Here is a 16,890-nt window from a genome sequence, read left to right on the forward strand (position 1 = left end):
GTGTGCCTCTCTCTCCCCCCTTCATCCTCATGGTGTGCCTCTCTCTCTCCTCTTTATCCTCATGGTGTGCCTCTCGCCCCCTCCTTTATCCTCATGGTGTGCCTCTCGCCCCCTCCTTTATCCTCATGGTGTGACTCTCTCCCCCCCCTTTATCCTCATGGTGTGCCTCTCTCTCCCCCCTTTATCCTCATGGTGTGCCTTTCTCCCCCCCTTTATCCTCATGGTGTGCCTCTCTCTCCCCCCCTTTATCCTCATGGTGTGCCTTTCTCCCCCCTTTATCCTCATGGAGGGCCTCTCTCTCCCCCCTTTATCCTCATGGTGTGACTCTCTCTCCCCCCTTTATCCTCATGGTGTGACTCTCTCTCCCCCCTTTATCCTCATGGTGTGCCTCTCTCTCCCCCCCTTTATCCTCATTGTGTGCCTCTCTCTCCCCCCTTTATCCTCACGGTGTGCCTCTCTCTCCTCCTTTTTCCTCATGGTGTGCCTCTCTCTCCCTCTTTTATCCTCATGGTGTGCCTCTCTCTCCCTCTTTTATCCTCATGGTGTGCCTCTCTCTCCCTCCTTTTTCCTCATGGTGTGCCTCTCTCTCCCCCTCCTTTTTCCTCATGGTGTGCCTCTCTCTCCCTCCTTTTTCCTCATGGTGTGCCCCTCTCTCCCCCCTTTTTCTTCATACTGTGCCTCTCTCCCCCCCCTTTTCCTTCATACTGTGCCTCTCTCTCCCCCCTTTTTCCTCATGGTGTGCCTCTCTCTCCCCCCTTTATCCTCATGATGTGCCTCTCTCTCCCCCCTTCATCCTCATGGTGTGCCTCTCTCTCTCCTCTTTATCCTCATGGTGTGCCTCTCGCCCCCTCCTTTATCCTCATGGTGTGCCTCTCTCTCCCCCCTTTATCCTCATGGTGTGCCTCTCTCTCCCCCCATTATCCTCATGGTGTGCCTTTCTCCCCCCCTTTATCCTCATGGTGTGACTCTCTCTCCCCCTTTATCCTCATGGTGTGCCTCTCTCTCCCCCCTTTATCCTCATGGTGTGCCTTTCTCCCCCCCTTTATCCTCATGGTGTGCCTCTCTCTCCCCCCTTTATCCTCATGGTGTGCCTCTCTCTCCCCCCATTATCCTCATGGTGTGCCTCTCTCTCCCCCCTTTATCCTCATGGTGTGCCTCTCTCTCCCCCCTTTATCCTCATGGTGTGCCTCTCTCTCCCCCCTTTATCCTCATGGTGTGCCTCTCTCTCCCCCCATTATCCTCATGGTGTGCCTTTCTCCCCCCCCTTTATCCTCATGGTGTGCCTCTCTCTCCCCCCTTTATCCTCATGGTGTGCCTCTCTCTCCCCCCTTTATCCTCATGGTGTGCCTCTCTCTCCCCCCTTTATCCTCATGGTGTGCCTTTCTCCCCCCTTTATCCTCATGGTGTACCTCTCTCTCCCCCTTTATCCTCATGGTGTGCCTTTCTCCCCCCTTTATCCTCATGGTGTGCCTCTCTCTCCCCCCTTTATCCTCATGGTGTGCCTCTCTCTCCCCCCTTTATCCTCATGGTGTGCCTCTCTTTCCCCCCTTTATCCTCATGGTGTGCCTCTCTCTCCCCCCTTTATCCTCATGGTGTGCCTTTCTCCCCCCTTTATCCTCATGGTGTGCCTCTCTCTCCCCCCTTTATCCTCATGGTGTACCTCTCTCTCCCCCTTTATCCTCATGGTGTGCCTTTCTCCCCCCCTTTATCCTCATGGTGTGCCTCTCTCTCCCCCCTTTATCCTCATGGTGTGCCTCTCTCTCCCCCCTTTATCCTCATGGTGTGCCTTTCTCCCCCCTTTATCCTCATGGTGTGCCTTTCTCCCCCCTTTATCCTCATGGTGTGCCTCTCTCTCCCCCCTTTATCCTCATGGTGTACCTCTCTCTCCCCCTTTATCCTCATGGTGTGCCTTTCTCCCCCCTTTATCCTCATGGTGTGCCTCTCTCTCCCTCTTTTATCCTCATGGTGTGCCTCTCTCTCCCTCCTTTTTCCTCATGGTGTGCCTCTCTCTCCCCCTCCTTTTTCCTCATGGTGTGCCTCTCTCTCCCCCCTTTTTCTTCATACTGTGCCTCTCTCTCCCCCTTTTTCTTCATACTGTGCCTCTCTCTCCCCCCTTTTTCCTCATGGTGTGCCTCTCTCTCCCTCCTTTTTCCTCATGGTGTGCCTCTCTCCCCCCTTTATCCTCATGATGTGCCTCTCTCTCCCCCCTTCATCCTCATGGTGTGCCTCTCTCTCTCCTCTTTATCCTCATGGTGTGCCTCTCGCCCCCTCCTTTATCCTCATGGTGTGCCTCTCTCTCCCCCCTTTATCCTCATGGTGTGCCTCTCTCTCCCCCCATTATCCTCATGGTGTGCCTTTCTCCCCCCCTTTATCCTCATGGTGTGACTCTCTCTCCCCCCTTTATCCTCATGGTGTGCCTCTCTCTCCCCCCCTTTATCCTCATGGTGTGCCTTTCTCCCCCCCTTTATCCTCATGGTGTGCCTCTCTCTCCCCCCTTTATCCTCATGGTGTGCCTCTCTCTCCCCCCATTATCCTCATGGTGTGCCTCTCTCTCCCCCCATTATCCTCATGGTGTGCCTCTCTCTCCCCCCTTTATCCTCATGGTGTGCCTCTCTCTCCCCCCTTTATCCTCATGGTGTGCCTCTCTCTCCCCCCTTTATCCTCATGGTGTGCCTCTCTCTCCCCCCTTTATCCTCATGGTGTGCCTCTCTCTCCCCCCATTATCCTCATGGTGTGCCTTTCTCCCCCCCTTTATCCTCATGGTGTGCCTCTCTCTCCCCCCTTTATCCTCATGGTGTGCCTCTCTCTCCCCCCTTTATCCTCATGGTGTGCCTCTCTCTCCCCCCTTTATCCTCATGGTGTGCCTTTCTCCCCCCTTTATCCTCATGGTGTGCCTCTCTCTCACCCCTTTATCCTCATGGTGTACCTCTCTCTCCCCCTTTATCCTCATGGTGTGCCTTTCTCCCCCCTTTATCCTCATGGTGTGCCTCTCTCTCCCCCCTTTATCCTCATGGTGTGCCTCTCTCTCCCCCCTTTATCCTCATGGTGTGCCTCTCTTTCCCCCCTTTATCCTCATGGTGTGCCTCTCTCTCCCCCCTTTATCCTCATGGTGTGCCTTTCTCCCCCCTTTATCCTCATGGTGTGCCTCTCTCTCCCCCCTTTATCCTCATGGTGTACCTCTCTCTCCCCCTTTATCCTCATGGTGTGCCTTTCTCCCCCCTTTATCCTCATGGTGTGCCTCTCTCTCCCCCCTTTATCCTCATGGTGTGCCTCTCTCTCCCCCCTTTATCCTCATGGTGTGCCTTTCTCCCCCCTTTATCCTCATGGTGTGCCTTTCTCCCCCATTTATCCTCATGGTGTGCCTCTCTCTCCCCCCTTTATCCTCATGGTGTACCTCTCTCTCCCCCTTTATCCTCATGGTGTGCCTTTCTCCCCCCTTTATCCTCATGGTGTGCCTCTCTCTCCCTCTTTTATCCTCATGGTGTGCCTCTCTCTCCCTCCTTTTTCCTCATGGTGTGCCTCTCTCTCCCCCTCCTTTTTCCTCATGGTGTGCCTCTCTCTCCCCCCTTTTTCTTCATACTGTGCCTCTCTCCCCCCTTTTTCTTCATACTGTGCCTCTCTCTCCCCCCTTTTTCCTCATGGTGTGCCTCTCTCTCCCTCCTTTTTCCTCATGGTGTGCCTCTCTCCCCCCTTTATCCTCATGATGTGCCTCTCTCTCCCCCCTTCATCCTCATGGTGTGCCTCTCTCTCTCCTCTTTATCCTCATGGTGTGCCTCTCGCCCCCTCCTTTATTCTCATGGTGTGCCTCTCTCTCCCCCCTTTATCCTCATGGTGTGCCTCTCTCTCCCCCCATTATCCGCATGGTGTGCCTTTCTCCCCCCCTTTATCCTCATGGTGTGCCTCTCTCTCCCCCCTTTATCCTCATGGTGTGCCTCTCTCTCCCCCCTTTATCCTCATGGTGTGCCTTTCTCCCCCCCTTTATCCTCATGGTGTGCCTCTCTCTCCCCCTTTATCCTCATGGTGTGCCTCTCTCTCCCCCCATTATCCTCATGGTGTGCCTCTTTCTCCCCCCTTTATCCTCATGGTGTGCCTCTCTCTCCCCCCTTTATCCTCATGGTGTGCCTCTCTCTCCCCCCTTTATCCTCATGGTGTGCCTCTCTCTCCCCCCTTTATCCTCATGGTGTGCCTCTCTCTCCCCCCATTATCCTCATGGTGTGCCTCTCTCTCCCCCCTTTATCCTCATGGTGTGCCTCTCTCTCCCCCCTTTATCCTCATGGTGTGCCTCTCTCTCCCCCCTTTATCCTCATGGTGTGCCTCTCTCTCCCCCCTTTATCCTCATGGTGTGCCTCTCTCTCCCCCCTTTATCCTCATGGTGTACCTCTCTCTCCCCCCTTTATCCTCATGGTGTACCTCTCTCTCCCCCTTTATCCTCATGGTGTGCCTTTCTCCCCCCTTTATCCTCATGGTGTGCCTCTCTCTCCCCCCTTTATCCTCATGGTGTGCCTCTCTCTCCCCCCTTTATCCTCATGGTGTGCCTCTCTTTCCCCCCTTTATTCTCATGGTGTGCCTCTCTCTCCCCCCTTTATCCTCATGGTGTGCCTTTCTCCCCCCTTTATCCTCATGGTGTGCCTCTCTCTCCCCCCTTTATCCTCATGGTGTACCTCTCTCTCCCCCTTTATCCTCATGGTGTGCCTTTCTCCCCCCTTTTTCCTCATGGTGTGCCTCTCTCTCCCCCCTTTATCCTCATGGTGTGCCTCTCTCTCCCCCCTTTATCCTCATGGTGTGCCTTTCTCCCCCCCTTCCCCAGTTGTTCCTCTGTGCTTTTCTCCCTTTTCTTTTTACTTACCTAGATGTTTTCCTCTGCTTCTTTCTTGGTCCTCTCTGCGCTGCTCCTCACTGACTGCCAGACGTGACTTGATGACGCCGCAATCACGTGAGTATCTATTTTTTTTTTTACTACCCTGCTCCACCCACCAAAAAAGAGGGATAAACAGAAATTCTACTTAGCTGTAAGCAACTTTCTGGCTGAACTTGGGTACTGCAATGCTAACACAGCTTACATCCAGAGGTGGGGGTTACAGGGAGCACAGGGAATGCGGCTGTGACAGGGGCCCAATAGGAAAGAAACCCGGCATTGCTTGAAAGTCCCCCTCTGAAACCCCCTCTCTCCACCCCCAAATCCCTCCTTCCCCCGACACCCCCACTCTACCCACATTTGTCTATGGGGCCTGTTGGTGCAGTTCTCCGCCCCTGCTTATCGCTGCCTAAGTGTTTCCAAAGTAGGAGACATGCAAATCCTGTATTTCACAAATTAATTCACTACCTTGAATGACAACCATGGTTATTAACCCTTTTGCAGCCAGGAAACTGTGCCAAAAGTGCAGATATTCTTGCATTTTCTCTCTGACAATAACTTTAAAAACAATGTTTTACTCTGCCTAAAGGAAAATTGATATTATTTTTTTGGGGGTGGCAGATAGAGCTTTTTTGATTCTGTGGTTGAGCATTTTAATCTTTAATGTTTTCATTCCCTGTATCATTATCCAGGGAATGAAAAAAAAAGGGATTTTTTTTCTTTAAAGTGCAATTTTTTGTAATTCTTCCCTTAGCTACTTACACAAAATTAATTGAACCTCTGTATTGTACCCTTTATTGTATTCAGTAACTTCAAACATTTCCAGGGATACATGTAGATGCACTTTCTTGGAAGCTTGACAATTGTTTTTTGATCAGTTTCAAATTGTTTTTTTTTTCTTTCTTTTTTTTTAACCACTTTAATTTTTTAATAAACCTTTACCTGAAAAATCATGTGTTAACATTTAATACCAAAGGCCGAAAAAAATGGGCTTTGGTTAACGATGAGCAAGGTTTCAGCAATATGATTCCAGAATCCTGAGTTCAGAATTCTATTGTCTACCATATTTGTAGATTCAAACTTTGCTGAACTCATTTACGAATAGAGTTGGGGCGACAATGGTCAATTCATTCTGCCATGTGGTGTGATTGGGATAGAGCTGGGATCAGTCACACAAGTGGTAACCTTTACTGCTAGCACCAAGGGTGGCTTTATAATGTATGGAGATAGTGATCTCTATGAGATCAGTTTCCCATGTGTCTAATTCATGAATGGGTGTCCAGGTGCACCCCAGCTCTCAGAAGTGGGGGAAGCATTATGTGATGGTGGATTTGGGGTTTATCGCCTCTAAGTGTGAGACAGGCACTGTTGTAAATCCTATGTTGAAGGCAGGTAAGGGGTTAATAGCCATGAGTGAAGCAATTTAGCAAAGTTGGAGATTTTGAAAATTTCAGTAATTCAGAGAGGAACCACTTTGCAGCTGTCTAGTTGAAAAAAAGTCTTTAAAAGGGTAATTGTTAACAAATAAAAATAAAATAATTATCTTTTACATACAACATTTAAATAAAAAAAGTATTTTTAAATAACTTTTTTTGCCCCAATAATTACAGACATGACTGATTTGTTTGAAACTATTGGCCCACTAAGGCCCAACTTTCCAGAAACTTTCCAGGAAAACCATACCACAGAAGATTAGATCCTCTCCAGTTATTTATAGCAACATAACACTCCGTCAGTAATTCTCACCTTTCACCTTTAGACAATTAGAAACATCATGGCATGGGTTTAATTGGCATCTATTGTGTTGCTCTACTGGAATTCCTTGTTTTGCTTTACGTTGTGCAATTTGAAGTTGACATAATGGATTTGGAGTTTGATATTCAGCTGGTCTAAACTGCTTATTTTCCTCTGTGTGATGCCGACAGAAAACAAGTGTGGGCGATATCATAGTCCTTCTGCTACAAGTATCGTCTGGCCTCACTGGAGGACACTTTATTTTAAAGGATCTTGTTGATTTATAAATTCTTTGGTTGGCTGTAGGGCATTGACCAAGAGGGAGGTAAAAAGATCTATCAATGTAATTAATAGTTCCTGGACAAGTCTGATTCCTTTTAATGTGGACAACCGACATGAACAATGAGTGGTTCTTGTCGTTGCGGCTCTCCTTTAAATATACGCCATTAGTCTCAACGTTTGAAATCATGTCATTCTGACGTGGGAGTTCCTGAGACCGAAGAAATCCCAAAGGCTTGAAACCCTGGCTAGGATACTCTCCGTTATCTAAATATCTACATTGCTGATCGTGTTCATCTGACGAAACGGGAGCCTTCATTAATAAGTCATTACTTCTGCTCAGAGAAGAAGCTGGGTCACTGGTAATTTCCTTTGGAGCGTTGCTTAAAGATGCAATATATCTTCTGGCTGTAATTGTAATAGACGAAAATCCTTTCTTCATATCCAGGCTGTGTTTTTCCCTGGCAGGGTGGAGGTTTGCTCTACGCACAGTTCTATCCAAGGCTGTTTGAATCTCTAATTTGATAGGAAGTGGTGTGAATGTTCTGTTAATACTGACTGGATGGTGATTAACCAGAGATTGCTTCTTACTGGAAGCATTAGATTCAGTGATCAGAGATAGAGAAGGATGGAGCTTCCGATCATCTTCAGATTCAGACTCATCAATCATCTGTGAAATGAGGACGGATAAAGTCAGTTTAGAATTCTACAATTCAATAAATTTCTGCGGGAACAAAAAGAATTCAAATTGTTCAAATGTTATTCTGCATAATTCATACTTTTTCATTTGGAATGATGGGTATGAAATTAAATTGTGTGATTTGAATATGATGCTCAAGGCAGGGTAGCGACCCCAAAACTTCAACTATTCAGTAACAAACTAAAACTTTGTGAAATGTATGTAGCTAATCCTCTCAAAAATATTTGCCCTAGGTCCTCACTTTTTATATTAAATACTTCACCCAGAGGCAGATTAAGACCCCATAAGGCTATGGGCAAAATGCTGGTTTGAGCCCCATTCTACCTTCTCCATTCATCAAAAACCCCCAAAAACTTTAAACGGTTTAAAGTAGTACAGGCTCTCGCTCTACCCAATAGGCACACATGCATGCGCTCTCTTCCCCATAGACTCGCACACATGCGCTCTCTTCCCCATAGACTCGCACACATGCGCTCTCTTCCCCATAGACTCGCACACATGCGCTCTCTTCCCCATAGACTCGCATACATGCGCTCTCTTCCCCATAGACTCGCACACATGCGCTCTCTTCCCCATAGACTCGCACACATGCGCTCTCTTCCCCATAGACTCGCACACATTAAGTAGAGATGTTGCATATAGCAACCAATCAGATTCTAGTTGTCATTTTATAGAAGACAAATGATAATTAAAATCTGATTGGTTGCTATAGGCAACATCTCCACATTTTCAAAACCGCCGTTTAGTAAATATACGCCTTAGTGCTGTCTGAGTCAGCAGGTGAATGCCACATGATTCAAAGATATATAGGGTCAATGACAAAGTTCAATCCAGATGTGTTGAGGCACACTTACTATTTTCCTAAATTATCCTGTGCTCAATTAATTCATTAACATAAAATACTTGTTTTCTATCCGTTTATCAGCTAAGCCCAGGCTAGCCAGTTACACAGTGAGTGCTAAGTTCTGAAGCAGACAATTATCACTGGGATGAATTGAGTCAGGCTGATGTCTCTCCATGCGCCCATTATTCAAATGAAATAGAAGGTTCTTTTGTGTTACTTGTATAGCGTCAACAAGCATTGTCTTTACCACATCGCCTAATGACCTTACGAAGGTTATTCGATTAGAAAATCAATGCGGCTAAAGTGCATGCAACTGTGGGCAGCAGCAATGCCGTACAGCAGATTGATTTCGGAATTTATGCTGACATAGTTCACTTTTATAACTTTTATTCACTAAATGATATGGCGTGTGAGGATGCGGGATGCACAGAGGAGACGGGAGATACTGGGCATGACTTTATGTAGCTGGTGTACATAATGAAGGCCACCAACGTCGCACAGAAATAATTGATCATGTTATGTCATTTTTTATATAATTGTTTAAATGATGTAGTCGTTATCAAGACCTGTATGTACTGTATACACTCCCTATGGGAAAGATGTAGCACTTTATAAACCTTTTGATAATAATAAGAATGATATTAATAGTATGTTGTACACCGATTATCCCATGTGTATAAATGCAAGTGAAATGCTCTTTGCTTTGCATTTAATATGTCCCCCTCTAAAGTTCAGCGATTTATTTTCTAAAAATTAAGATTTTGGGATTTGGTACAGCTGGATGCATTGGAGCCCTGGACATAAGCCGACATGAAAAAGTGCATTTACCTGCATATGTTCAGTTTTACGCATCTCAAGGTGCATCCAGCTGTACATCACTAGCATTTGGACCAGATACACGGAAGGAGAAACAATACTTACACCCCGCGACAGTTTAGAAATGTGGCCTGACAGTGTTAGTAGCTAATGTTGAAGTTACATTACCCTACTCGTCTACAATATAATATTGTCATAAGGTGTCTTATATACAACAGAGAAGACTTACTTGATTAATAAATGCTAAAGTCACCTTAACCATATAAAATGTAGTTAAACACAAAATAAAATAAAAAAAAATAAACACAAACTTCTGTTTTCCCCTTTAGAACTCAAATGGGATTCTTCTTTCTTGCCACAGTCAAAATGTAAATATTTATTAAGTAATGCAAATAGACAGCTGCGACTTCATAGAATATAGCAGCCACACTAATGAGTTAAGTACTATCAGTTAAAGAGATCAATCGTCAACCAGCCAGTCAGACGTGACTAAATAGCGTGGCTAATCGTCCTCATCTTCATTGTGTCTCATTGCACCAGCCCTCAAGCAGCTACAAGAGATACACCTACTGACAGGTGTATCTGTGCCCACAGGAGCCGACATTTAAAGATGATTAGGGTGCCCTCATTACCCACCTGCCCCTCAATATGACTGATAAATGGCATGCATAGGCATGGTTAGTGACAGCAGCAGCACAAATATTGGGGGTGCTCAGACACCTACCGAGCGGGCTTCAATGTCTGCACGTGCAGCTAGGGCTACATCGCTTACGTGAATATGCCCTTAGTGTCCTCGGCCTATGCTTCATCATCATCATCATTTATTTATATAGCGCCACTGATTCCGTAGCGCTGTACAGAGAACTCATTTATATCAGTCCCTGCCCCATTGGAGCTTACAGTCTAAATTCCCTAACACACACACACACACACACACCCCTTCCCCGTTCTGTCTCTCTAGCTCTTAGGAGTGGTAAGTGTAACATGCCAAAATCTGCATACAGAGTGTAGTGAAAGCAGGATGCCATGCTATTGAAATTAAAAATTGAACCAGCTTAGCATACCCTATCCTTACTTTGTTCCTGTATACTGTTCTGTATGATACATTAACCTGTTTGCAGCCACATGTGTTAACTGAGTACCGCTGTATTCTGTACCAAGTCACTAAAGTGAGCTACCTTCAAATGTCCACACCAAGGTCCACAACCGAATTATGCCGCACAGACTATTATTGCCAACTGCATGCACTTTATATTGTGTGACTTCAAACATTAGCAGTTGACCAAATTTCAGCGGAAATGCCAGATGTTTTGGACCATAATTTTGCACCAAAAAGACTGTAAGGGTTCAAATCAGGAGGTGTCTCCATATTACCCGATATCAGGGTCCACATGCTCCTATGTACAGACAAGTGGATCTCTATTATTCAACACTGAATCCAACCAGACTACCCGGAGCCGAACACATCAGGGTGGCTGCTGCATATTTGAGGAACAAAGAGAGGTCAGTACCAGACCCTCTGATAAGTGAGTGTAAATCCTGCCAGATTAAATTATCTTGGCCTCTCTCCGGTTACTCAGACAGTACAGATTAGGGGTTACAGCTCCTGTTGGTCTGTTTAGGATCTGTTGTGAGTATATTTGCACATGGCTCAACTCTCCGCGGACTTCTTCTCTTTGTGCGCCTGTCAAAAGCAGGGTAACATTGAGCCAAAGGAGTGAAACATTTAAGGATCGGCTGCACCAATGCTCCAGGACAGGTGAATTTTGATTTTAGGATATTTGCCTAGGTAATTTTGTATCCACTAAGGGTACCCAGTGTGCTTGGCTGTTGTATGAGACTGTATTCCGGCACTTCTTACCATCAGCACTGCAAACACAAGCCATAAATCCAGTATCTTCACACAACATATGTGTATGAATTTTAGGTGCGCATATTCTGTTCTTGGAAATATGCCCTCCCTTTGTCTGCACTCAACTTATCTATCACCGTTTACTGTTGTCTGTCCATCTCTTGTATTTGGTTTATTGTCAGCCCATCTTGTCAGTCACCTTTTGTCCATCAACCATTAACTCTTGTCTGATAGGACCTAATTGTCACAATCTACCTCCTGCAGCTCCTGTTTGCCAGGAGCTATGTTCGGGTTTCTGGATATATTTAGCCTGGAGTACCACCATGCCACCAAAGGGGTCACTGTGGCGCTTGAACTGTTTCCCTTCTTGCTGAGCTAAGCTCATTTTCTCAGGATGATTTACACCTGCCACTACTCCTTAAAAGATCATCAGGTCACTCAACCTGATAGGAAACATCCTTTGACTCATGTTCCTGGTTATTCTTACCTGTGTACCTGACCTTGATGACCTTGTGGTTTTGCTATTTATTTCACTGCTGCAGACACAGCTCATCATCTATCCGGTTCCTGAGTCATGCACCTGTGTGGATCTCTGTGCTTCTGCTCTCTACAGCTCTTTGCTTCTAAGTGTAACCTGTTCAGCTCACTTCCACCATTACCTGCTATCTGCTCTCAAGTGTTTCAGCATTATCTAGTTTCTGAGTCTCACCACCTTTGCAGAGGTATCCAACCCTGCAACCCGCAGGCTGCCCGTCTCACCACCTTTCCAGAGGTATCCAACCCTGCAACCTGCAGGCTGCTCGTCTCACCACCTTTCCAGAGGTATCCAATCCTGCAACCCGCAGGCTGCTTGTCTCATCACCTTTCCAGAGGTATCCAACCCTGCAATCCGCAGGCTACTCATCTCACCACCTCTTCCAGACGCATCCAACACTGCAATCCGCAGGCTACTCATCTCACCACCTCTTCCAGACGCATCCAACACTGCAATCCGCAGGCTACTCATCTCACCACCTCTTCCAGAGGTATCCAACCCTGCAATCCGCAGGCTACTCATCTCACCATCTAACCGGTTATTGCATCCTACACCTGTACTACCTGTGTTTCTAATAAACCACTTCATTCATCTACTTTCTCTCCGTGGTCTTGCCTTGGGAACCCTGACACTAATGCTAAGTAGGGTACTTGCTGGGAGTAATTTACTTTAATTGCCCCCTGCTGCATAATGATGCGATGTCCCGACCCTGCACTTGCCTCTTGGACCTCTCCTCCTGGATCTCCAGCATACCTATGTTCCTGTTTATTCTTATATATTGCTTAAAATCTATTTGCAGCCACAGTGTACCTGCTCTGTACAGATTACAATGCCAGGAAGGGATGCTGCCACAACTGTATTCCTGAGACTAACATTGAGGCTTCTAAACACCCCAAAGACAAAAGATAATGGGGTTCACGGTGAGTTCAGACACCAAGAATACATTCAGTGAATTATTTTTACAGTAATTCCATTATATTTCCTTTGTTTACAAGACCTGTATGTACATAGTAATGTGTTTTTTTTAAGCATTAATTAATAAAACATAAACCAATGTCAATGTTTAGGTAAATATTTCTGCTCAGTGTGATTAATGCTTGACTCACTACATGTGATGCAAACTGCAAATAACATTACATTTTCGGAGTTCAATTACATTGAAAGTCCAAACAATGGTGCTATTCATTTTTGATGAGTTTAAAAGCTTTGTAAATATTCTTTCGTATTGTAAACAAGATTAACATTACTTATTACTTTGTTTGTAAATACTGTGTAGTGCTGTGATTAAAAGGCTGCTAATCAGTTCAATTTGTGATCTCAAACTCTATCCAGAGATCCTTATGCTTCGGCTACAAAACCCATTAACCACAGCCCTCTTCTAAGCTCACCCTCCTTCTCTGTCCTAATCACTGGTCCCCTCCTGTAACTCCATACCACCACCAGCCATTTGACCTCTTCTCTACCTCAATCTAAATTTGCCATTGCTAGTCTCTGCCTAAGTCTACTGCCCTAGTTCTTCTCTGATGTTACGGCTATTTATACTGTTCTCACGATCTTCAGTATTGTTCTCTTTCGTGTACAAAGACAGTATACTGTGCTTGCTGTTTCAGTTGTGCTCTTGATGTTCTCAATAAATGTTGCTCTATATCTCACATGCAAAATCTGATTTTGATTTTTGATAAACTGTCAAAGGAAATCTGTGCACTTACAAAGCAGTTTAGACCACCAGGTGTACCAGCATTATAGAGGGCCCTTAACCTAGAAGATAAGAGCATAAATATACATTTACTTTAGGGGGGAATTCAATTGCCGGCAGTGCCGGATTAACCCGAGGTCTAGCTGGGCTATAGCCCAGGGGCCTCGGGCATCCAGGGGGGCCTTCAAAGTCCTAAGCAGCATTAATGATCGGTCCGGGGGCGGGGACGCCCCAGCCCGATCAATGCTGCTGAGCACTGTCACTGCAGTGATCCGTCCCCGACGCTCAGTAATCTGCTAACTGAGGAGATCACGCAAGAGTTCACTCTCTCCTCAGTAAGGAGCTTACAGCGCGCCGCAGAAGGAGGACTGCAGTGACAGGTAAGCGCTTGGAGGCCCCCTTAGCCCAGGGACCTCCATTCCCTTAATCCGGCCCTGATTGCCGGCGCTGTGGCGCAGTGCACATCACGGAGCAAAGCTGTCTGTCTGACAAATCTCCGCTGCAAAGTGTCTCACGGACGTTTCGGAGAGACACTTCCTGGCTATTTTGAATTGAATTCCACCCTAAGATAGCTTGTCTGTGGTTGTGACCAATAAGCCACATTTTTGTTTCAACAGTCCAAAACGCTTTGTTCCAAAATGTATTTTTTTTTGCATAACTCAGACGTTTGCGTTTTGATTCGTAAGAAAGGTTTCCTTCTGACAACTCTTCCATGCAGATAATTTTTTAATGCTATTTGCGTAAAATTGTGCCACGACTTCAGTAATCTCTAACATCGTGACATTATTACCAAGCTGGCTGTAGCCTAGCCGGACCAGCTAGTGTTTCCTTTCTGTTTGCTCAGAGCTAATAGTTGTAGAGAAGGTAAAATAGAATAAAGCTTGAAAGAGAAGGGACAGACAGTTCTAAAGCTCCATAGCAGTGTCTAATATCCAGACCAAAACTAAACAACATTACACCACAGGTGACAGACATTGTTGTATCTTATTAATAAAAGCATACCACTAATTAATACAATAAAGGCCAGTTGTTTGAAAGTGAACTTGTCATTTAGATTGAAAGGTTCTGTTCTTCCAAAAGGGGGATTATACGTAAATATGACACAATGGGGGGTATTCAATTTTTAGCGAGATTTTTTTTCCTGACGGCGGGTTTTTGACGGCAATAGGGACCGTTTTGAGGTAGCGCGTTAAAAATTGTGTTTGCAAGATTTTAGGGGGGTGAAGGGGAGTTTTAACGCGGTCATGTATAACACAAAAAAAAAGGTTTTGCATACATTTCCATACATTATGCATTACATTACACATTACAGATTGCATTACACATTGATATTATCTATATTACAGTACTTTCTTTAGCATATTTTTTAATTGAACTATTTTTTACCATAGAATCATATATACCATGTCAAAACACATTACTACATTCATATTTGTACCAAAAACATACATAAATATAATTAGTGATTTTATTTTATATATATATATATATATATATATATATATATATATATATATATATATATATATATATTTTTTTTTATTTCATTATTTTTTCACAAGAAAATCTACTTACACAAGTTAGGCATTAGTGATAAACATAAGTTTAACTTTTTTTTCACCATTTTTACATTATTTCAAATACTTTTCAGAGGTTTTTTTTATTTTTAACACACCCCAAGGAGGTGCGAGATAAAACAGCCTATTTTCCTGTTTTACCCGCCGTGTTAAAAAACAATTGAATAGCTTTTAACGCCTCTCGTACACCCTATACTTTCAATGGACCTTCTACTGGAGCGCAAGAGGACCATTTGATGAAAAAAAACGTAGCGAGCGATAAAAATGGAATTGAATTGCGGGTAAAGTTAACCCACTCGAAAATTATAAAAAACAGCGTTAAAATGACTTAACGCGGTCAAAAAAAAAAAATCGCTGACAATGCATACCCCCCCTATGATGTGTATATGTCATTATGCCATAGCAGCAAAACAGTTGTCTTACCTTTCTGCAATGTTCATTTTGGTCATCTTTATGTTCTCTATTTGCAGAATTATCCTTGCAGTCTTTAAGACCTGCATAAATAAAACAGTAGCGATAAAACACATAACTAAGGGACATAATAGGCTTAGGTGACCAGTTTAACTTCACAGACCTAACTGTTAGTTTGCGTTACTTTCCTTGTCAATGTATCCAGTTATAGGACTGATAGAATGTTCACAACCCTTTAGAACTCTGTGTTTCTGTATTGCTTTGTCCAAAAGGCAGCCTTAGCACTGCAATATTGGAAAAATATAATCCTATTTTTATAGGAGAGTTCTAATTTCCCATTAAGGAACATAGGCTACCAGATTACGTACATAGCCACATGGGTGAAAGTACTGATTTCATAACAAAAGTAGCTTAAATAAATGAATATTAACCACACTGCTTAGAAATGTGTTGACTGGTTTACTTTAAACATGTAAGAATTTAATGAATTAATGCTGATTGGCTGAATCATCACAGTATCACAACAGCCGGTCTGTAAGTGGATAAAAGGAAAATGTGAAAATAGGCATCTTCAGAATTGGCAAAAGTTTGTATATTGAAAACAAAAACCAACATTGCAGAAAAATAGATAAGGTGGTTGAAATTTATGCTCTAGAAAAACATAGCAAATAAACACAGAAAAAATATGCTCTGAAGATGATGATTTATTAATTATATGTATTACAGTATCACTTCATGTTTTCAGTCACAAATAGCAGTTAGCACAATTGACCTAATCACTTGCTAATAAGCTTCTATACATTGTAATATGCATTTACATAACATATGATATTTAAACATATCACTGTGGTAAGGAACAAAGTTCAATAGCTACTAAATCATTTTACCTAATTTATGTGTATGTAAATTTTGAAACAAGACAGTATTTAAAGTGTTATGCATCACAGATGAGAAATAAATATTATGTCATATTGTCTAGCAATTAATTTCTGACACAACAGTGAGCCATTTGTTTTGCCTGGTTTGATATTCAATACAACCTGCTTTCTCGACAGCATAATGTACAAAAACATAATCTGTCATCCAGTTATTATTACAGGGCTCGCGTGAAAGCGTGCCATCCGTGGATTTGAGGTGTGTGCAAGCTCCCCAGGAGTACAGATGTTATAGTAAGTAAATTGGTGAACCTCTGCCAACATGCATGAAATTCATTTAAGTAACAACATTTTTAAAGATTACCAATGTTAAAAAAAACCCCAATAAACAGATGTAGCAACTGTAATCCCAATGAGTCAGAGACATAACAATCAATCACCAGGTCCCATAATAAAATTTGGAGGGTGAGGGAGGGGGCCGCAACGCAGTTGTATCCACTCCAGAGGACTCCAGTCTGTGCTTTTGAGCAGGCACGGAGCCAGCACCTGCCCGATGAAGCCCTGTTTGGGCTTTCAGTTGTTGAACTGTACTGAACTGAGTCATTTTTATTTTACGTAATCCCAACCAGTTACCACCTAGGCCTCAATGTACCAGCACAGATAGAGCATTTATTGCCTGTTTAAATCCAAGTGGTGCACTGCCCAAAGTGCTGTCC

General features: G+C 44.2%; 1 protein-coding gene across 1 annotated transcript in view; it reads right to left on the bottom strand.

Moving 5' to 3' along the window:
- Positions 1-15,379, bottom strand: part of C6H10orf90 (chromosome 6 C10orf90 homolog) — a 68,687-nt gene extending 53,308 nt beyond the window's left edge. The window contains exons 1-2 of the mRNA XM_075215978.1: positions 15,312-15,379; positions 6,602-7,538 (exon numbers count right to left, since the gene is read on the bottom strand). Coding sequence (XP_075072079.1) covers positions 6,602-7,538 — 937 coding nt within the window. The 5' untranslated portion in view covers positions 15,312-15,379. The remainder of the gene's footprint in view (positions 1-6,601; positions 7,539-15,311) is intronic.
- Positions 15,380-16,890: the final 1,511 nt, after the last annotated feature.

Source organism: Mixophyes fleayi, chromosome 6 (genome assembly GCF_038048845.1).
Source record: "Mixophyes fleayi isolate aMixFle1 chromosome 6, aMixFle1.hap1, whole genome shotgun sequence".
Lineage (NCBI taxonomy): Eukaryota > Metazoa > Chordata > Amphibia > Anura > Limnodynastidae > Mixophyes > Mixophyes fleayi.